Source organism: Octopus bimaculoides, chromosome 7 (assembly GCF_001194135.2).
Source record: "Octopus bimaculoides isolate UCB-OBI-ISO-001 chromosome 7, ASM119413v2, whole genome shotgun sequence".
NCBI classification, from domain to species: domain Eukaryota; kingdom Metazoa; phylum Mollusca; class Cephalopoda; order Octopoda; family Octopodidae; genus Octopus; species Octopus bimaculoides.
Window position 1 is genome coordinate 21517071 of NC_068987.1, and position 7379 is coordinate 21524449.

General features: G+C 37.4%; 1 protein-coding gene across 2 annotated transcripts in view; it reads right to left on the reverse strand.

Annotated features, from left to right (window-relative positions):
* Positions 1-7379, reverse strand: part of LOC106880878 (carbohydrate sulfotransferase 11) — a 40030-nt gene that overhangs the window by 19235 nt on the left and 13416 nt on the right. For both annotated transcript variants that reach the window (XM_014931034.2, XM_014931033.2), the window contains exon 2: positions 4804-4838. In XM_014931034.2, the coding sequence (XP_014786520.1) occupies positions 4804-4838 (35 nt within the window). The remainder of the gene's footprint in view (positions 1-4803; positions 4839-7379) is intronic.

Consider the following 7379-nt stretch of genomic DNA (forward strand, 5'->3'; position numbering starts at 1 on the left):
ACACACACACACACACACACACACACACACACACACACACACACACACACACACACACACACACACACATACACATATGTATATATATTCGTGTTGCAGAAAAAGAGGCAGGTGTCATTCAACTGCGCTCCATAGAATTACAGTCGGGGGAATTAGAAAGTCAGAATTGAGGCTGGTGATGTAGAAATTCTCCAACCACCTCTAACTTTCTACGAAGATACCGCAAAGAGCCGAATCCTACTGCAATACATGTGGTCGTCCAGCAGCAACCCTCTCCAGCCAGGGTTCGGCTACAGTCTCCAGTAATTTCACATATCATTCAGAACTGAGGCTTTGTTCAAATATGTGGCCGGTTTGACGTCGACTCACGGGAGACCCTCACAAAAAAAAAAAACATCACAGTTCCTGCTGTCCACAGCTTCGTAGTCTTCGTTATAGCTGTCCATGTCACGATTTACAGCCTTTACAATGTTCACAGAGCATTGAGTAGCAGGCATGATGTCAGTATTTTGAAAATCCAACGCGAATCATCATGATGCAAGTAACTTGTTTCAGTCGTTGGGCTATAGACATGCTGCGGCACTTCACTTTGTATATGTGTGGATGTATGTGTGTGAGAGAGAGAGAGGGAGCGAGAAAGAGAGAGGGGGCGAGATAGATAGACAGACAGACAGACAGACAGATAGATAGATAGATAGATAGATAGATAGATAGATAGATAGATAGATAGATGTCATAAGAATTTAGAAACTTCAGTGACGTGAAGCAAATCATTTTGTACAGTGGAACGCGTAGATAAAGCTATAAATGAAAGTATGTAGTAGTAGTAGTGTGTGTGTGTGTGTGTGTGTGTGTGTGTGTGTGTGTGTGTGTGTGTGTGTGTGTGTGTGTGTGTGTGTGTGTGTGTGTGTGTGTGTGTGTGTGTGTGTGTGTGTGTGTGCGTGCGTGTGTGTGTGCGTGTGTGTGTGTTGGTTTATATCAGACGAATGAGAGAGGATTGCTCAGTACAAGTTGCAGAAGATATGGGTTATTTTCCTCTCATTGAAACTAAAACTGAGGCTTTATCTCGTTACTAGAGTTTCACATCTGAAGAACGTAGTAACATGGAACTCGTGTCGTGAAGCAAATATTCAGTTTCAGTAAAAGAAAATGCATATATGTGTGTGCATATGTGGATATAGGCATTTTTTTAAATCATAAAGAATATAAAACATGACAACGATTACACTAATGACGGTGTCAACACAAAATATAAAGGCAATTGTATAAGCTTGTTGCAAGGAGAAAAAGAAGTGCCGAAAACATATATCTGAACATAAACAATAAAGAGGTGTAGGTTGGTAAAAGGTTCTACGGGTTGATAGGCAGGGAGAATTAGCAAAAATTAGTGTAGGGATTATTGCTGGAAGCTGGAAGGAAACTAATCCTTTGCTCATAAGAAAAAAAATTCAAGATACCGGTATACGCGTATGTGCAGCATAAGGGTAACTACAGTGCATTTGTGGAATCTTCAAGCGGAAATATAAATACTAACCGTTCAAAAATATAAATCTTCTCTTGTTGATTTTTTTTCTCTTCAAATTTCAAATGATTCACCGGCTTCATTTTCCTTTTCTTAATCCTTCTTATTTTTAGGGCTTATTTTCCTTAAATTTCTTCTCTGTCTGGACCAATTCTCGATGTTGAAGAATTTAAAAGAAAAGTAGCTACAATATTTACTATAAATTCTTTCTTCTGACCAGAAAATCTACAGAGATTTCTCTATTTTTTCACTTCTTTTTATTCGTTCAATTTATTTTTTCATTTGAAGACCATCGTTAAAAAATTCCTCACATCATTTTCTTTAATAATTTTATTTTAAAAATGACACATTCTAGTTAAATATAAATGTAACCGTGGTTTCTGATATTAATATAAGACCACGAAATAAAGGGAGTTGCTATGGTGATTTTAATTACTTGCAGTACATGACTGGTTCTGTATCGTATACACTCTTCCACTTAGGATGGATAAAATTGTCAAAACAGAGAACTACAAATGATACAACTAAATACTGTAAGATATTTTGTGGGTTCTAAGCCTTCATTTATTGTAATGTGTAGTCACATCTGTTACATGCGTTTCCTTTTTTGTTTTTCAGGGGTTTATGTGCTTTTGTATGTAATGAGGTCTGTTGTGATGTTTTCTTCTTTCGTGGATGTGGGGTTTATCCTTATTGTGTATGAGCTTACCAAAATATTTAAAAAATAGACAGAAAGTGTTGGAGTGGGTTGCAGACATATAGCTGCTCGTTAACTCGGCTATTATAGCAGACACCAAAAAGAGGAAAACAAACCTTAGTATCTCATGAATTAGTTACCAGAAAGCATTTGAACAATGAAAACACACCATATACATAAATATAAATCATAACATAGATGGGCTGAGATTCACTACAGCTGTTTCAGACGTGTTCTTTATTGATGAACAAAACAATTATGTCAATTAAAAAAAAACGTTTTCTTCAAGCGAATTAACAGTAAAATTTAACATTTAGGATTTTTCAGTGTCATATCAGCCTTGCCATATCAAAATTCAAAATGTAAAGTAACCATATTACTAAATAGTAAATATAAGATAATTACAATCAGCCCTGTACCTAATTCAGGCAGACACCTTATTTCCTCTACGCTTTTGCCAAGCTTTGATCTCATTAATAAACTTGTTGAATGAAAATATATACATATAGTTATATATGGAAATGAAAATTTATCAGTATATAAATATGCATTCTTTTATTTGTTTCAGTCATTTTGACTGCAGCCATGCTGGAGCACCGCATTTAGTCGAACAAATCAAGTCCTGTACTTATTCTATCGGTCTTCTTTCCACATTGCTAAGCTATGGGGACATAAACATACCAGCATCGGTTGTCAAGCGATGACAAACACAGATACACACTCACATATACAGAGGTCTTCTTTCAGTTTCCGTCTATCAAATCCACTCATAAGGCTTTTGTCGTTCCGAGGCTATAGTAGAAGACACTTGCCCAAGGTGCCACGCAGTGGGACTGAACCCGGAACCATGTGGTTGGTAAGCAAGCTACTTACCACACAGCCACCCCTGCGCCTGTGTATAGTTATAAATGCTAGACAAATTTATTAAGCATTAGTCCACGGTATAACAATCTGATCTGGCACGAGTTCTGAACTCAGCTGGTTCTGGTTGACAATTCCCAGTAAAGGTTTCCTGTCTAGGATTATGGATTCTCAAATTCCAGAAGTCTAGAAATACTGGTTTGGAGTCTTGCAGAATAAAACTGCGCCCAGTTGATAACAGAAGTTCTTTAGACTTGACCGACCGTCTTCATGGAGAAGGTGTCTCAATGAAAATACGAGTGGTTGTGCAATCTTAAATTCGCTAACATCTCATAACTGGATTATAAAAGATGGTTCAGTGTGTGTTTTGTCAAGCCCTACCTGGTCGGCATGTTTCTATGCCAGTAACACAGTAAACCGAAATGGAATTTCAGTGGAACGATTCTGCCAGAGAATGTGCCAAAAGTGAAGAAAAGGGGGCATATTTGATGTAATACTACAATAATTTGTGACCAAGGTAGAGTGGTTAGGGAAAATGGGTGACTGATTGAATTAGAGCTTGACTAAATAAGGCGAAGAGTAACTTTGAATATGGAGTAGGTCAATGATAAGGGTGGTGTAGAACAAGATACAGGTGATAAACATGTAGAGAATGGGACTATAGAAGAGATGGAATTGCCAAAGAAAGGAATACAAACAGAGATACTGAATTGTATGAAGTTGATTAATTGATAGTGACAGACGTCGTAGGAAGTATTACAAATTATTACAAATAATGATTTTGGTGCAAGAATATTGAAAGAGATATAAATGAGATTTCGAGGAAATTAATGGAATCATCAATGATATTATCACCAAGAATGTAACAGAAACAAAGAATTGTTAAGAGCTACAAATATGCATGTAGCATGAGTAGAAAGAACAGGAAAAAGAACGAAATGTAGTGGGGAAAAGACATCACGGAATATATATGTGGTGAGAAAAGACATTAACACGAAAGGTATAATAACAAATTTTAGTATACCAACGTCCATAATAAACCTTTTTACCATAGGCACAAAGCTTGAAATTTGGAGGAGGGCGTAGTCGATTACATCGATCCCAGTGCTGAACTGGTACTTTTTTTATCGACTCCGAAAGGATAAAAGGCAAAGTCGACCTCGGCGAAATTCAGACTCAGAACGTAAAGACGGACGAAATGCCGCTAAGCATTTTTGCTCGGCGTGCTAACGATTCTGCTAGCTCGCCGCCTTACCAATTGTCTATTTTACAATCGGCACAAGGCCTGAAATTTGGGGTAGGGGACTAGTCGATCACATCGACTCCAGTGTTTCACTGGTACTTATTTCATCGACCCCGAAAGAATGAAAGAAGATAACTCAGAACATAGCGACCACTAAGCATTTCATCCAGCATACTAACGATTTGGTGGGGTGGTTCTCATAGTGCTTAGAAGGAATAAAATATTTTTGTAGTTTAAAGCATAGAGGTGAACAAATTGCTTCTCTCTCCCATTTTTGTGATTATCAATTATTTTAGTGAACTGAAAATTGGGAAATGAAAGGTTTTAATGTTTTTCTTTATTTGCTTGTCTGTTTGTTTTCTATTTTTTCTCAGAGTTTGAAAGCATTAAACTAAGCAACCTACAGCATATTAATTCATGGTTCAACCACTGGTACAATACTGCTATTGATCAATAGGATTGAATAGAAGATTAACTCACCTCTACTGAAGGTCTTCTGAAGATCACAAAAATTTCTGAAGGGGAAGAACAAGAAGGAGAAGAAAAAGAAAAATTAAAGGTGAGTCACATGAAAATAATAGCAACATTAATTATAATACTCTATAATACAATAAGTAACATGCCACAGACCGTATGAATTCATTAACTTCTATGTTTATTGCAAAAAAAGGGGGAGACGAGGTTTCGAACTGCTTTATCTCCTTCACCTTCATTATACATGGGACCACTCTTGATAATCCTCACAGTTATACAAATTATACGCTTTCTTTCTCTCGGTGAAGCCTGTCTTTGATGAGGAGGCTTTATAACACCGAAATAAACCTGACATTGTCTCCCATAGATGTATAGATATTTAAAATAAACATTAGGCCATAAAACCACTTGTAATAACTTAACCAACATCAACGTATATGCAAAACATGTTAGCTCTTTGGTGCTCACTATATTCAATATGTTCATAGTACCTTCACTATTATTTGTCATATAAATGGTGTTTCTGAGTAACTGACTTCATCGTTGATATATATATATATATAATTTAAATTAAAATTAATCAAAGGACATACTAAGTATGTCTACCTGTTGGAATAACAGTCAAAACTCTTATTCAAATTGCCAAAATACACTGATAATAACTATTATCAGTGTATTTTGGCGATTTAAATAATAGTTTTGACTGTTATTTCAAGCAGGTAGATATACTTAGTATGAGCTTCGATTAATTTTAATCCTTCAGCTATTTAATGCTTTGGGGGGGGGGGGCCTGCAATCACCTATATTATTGATTTTGTTACAGTCATTTCTAAATTGTTACACTAGATAATAATAGAGTCAATGATATCTTCGCAAATTATTTTCCCGTGTATTGTTTTTTTCTTATGAATTATTTGCTCCGTATTGAAATATACATATATATATATATATATATATATATATATATATATATATATATATATATATTGATAGAAAGGACAACAAAAGAAAGAAAGAGACCTCAATATTATGTAAATAGAGGAATTTATCTGTAAAAATATGTGACACTTATTCGGTAGCCATGATAAAACTCCGAGTTTCGGATGCCGGGGTGGGAACCCACGCCAACATATCTTCAGTTATCAGGACATTGAAAATTCCTGTGAAAAATGACCGTTAAACAAAGGGAAATGACTGTGTGGTTGACTGTTATTAAGACAAAAGAGCTATAGACCGTTAAGTAAGGGGAGGGGTAAAGGTAAGGGAGTAGAAAAGTCTATAGTGTTCGCGTAAGCGCACCAATCCGTAGTTATGTTTAATAGAAATTAACTTATTTACCTAGGTTTTAACATCATCTCCTTCGAAAGAATCACTTTGCACAGCAATTCACCGGTTTCAGCGTTCCTGCACTTCTTTGAATACGGCCTAGCGAGTCGAGGACCTTCTGCGATTCGCTCTGGATCTCGACAACAGTGTTAAAACGGTGACCTTTGAGCTACATTTTCAACTTGGGGGAGAGATGGAAGTCCGCGGGTGCTAAATCTGGCGTATAGGGCATGGACAGAGGCTATGCCATGTTTTTGAGGAGAAACTCCAGAGTGAGGAGAAACTCCAGAGTGAGGAGAACTTTGTGACAGGGTGCATTGTCGTCGTGAAGAATCCAATTCTTCGCGCTCCAAAGATCTGGTCGCTTTCGCCGAATGATCTCCCTTAAACGTCGCAGTAGAACTCTTGATTGACGGTTTGGCCCTGGAGGAAAAATTCTCGATGCATAACAACGCAGATGTCGAAAAAAAAGCGATGAGCATGCTCTTGGTTTAGCTACTGTCTGTCTTGACGTCTTTGATCGTGGAGATGAAGGGCTCTTCCATTGTGATGACTGCTGCTTTGTCTCAGGATCGTACTCGTAGATCCAACTCTCGTCACTGGTGATTATCCTCGACATGAAGGATGGGTCATTAGCGGCACGCTGACGCGGATCTTGGTAGACTTCAACGCGATGTTCTTTCTGCTCAGTGGTCAGAGATACGCCGCATGTTCAGTTCAGACGTCAGGATTGCCTGCACGGACCCATACGATAGACCAACAACATCAGCAATGTCATTGATTGTCCTCCGGCGATTCTCATGCACAAGCTGAGGAATTTTCTCCACAAATCTGGAGGTGAGGCTCGTGTGTGTGTGTGTGTGTGTGTGTGCGTGTGTGGTGAAAATTTATAAAATATTTCAGAGATTCTTCATTTGAAACCCTGGGTGAATATATGCACACAATTACATTTACATATCTAGTACATATACAACCACACACATGAAGTAATGAAATATAGACACTTTTATTGTAGTATGTACACCCTAGATTGCAAGGTTATTCAAACGCACACACATAGATACACCGTTCACGCATATGCGCACACATCACCCAATTCAGTTAACCGCAAACCTCAAGAGCTGTATTGTCATGACTCAAACAAAAGAGCCTAGCCACTTCGCAGAAAAAGCTGAAAATAAATCCCTAAAAAAAAAACATACAGATGTAAAACAACCTACATACGTGTACGTTGTTTTGAGTGTGCACATATATAT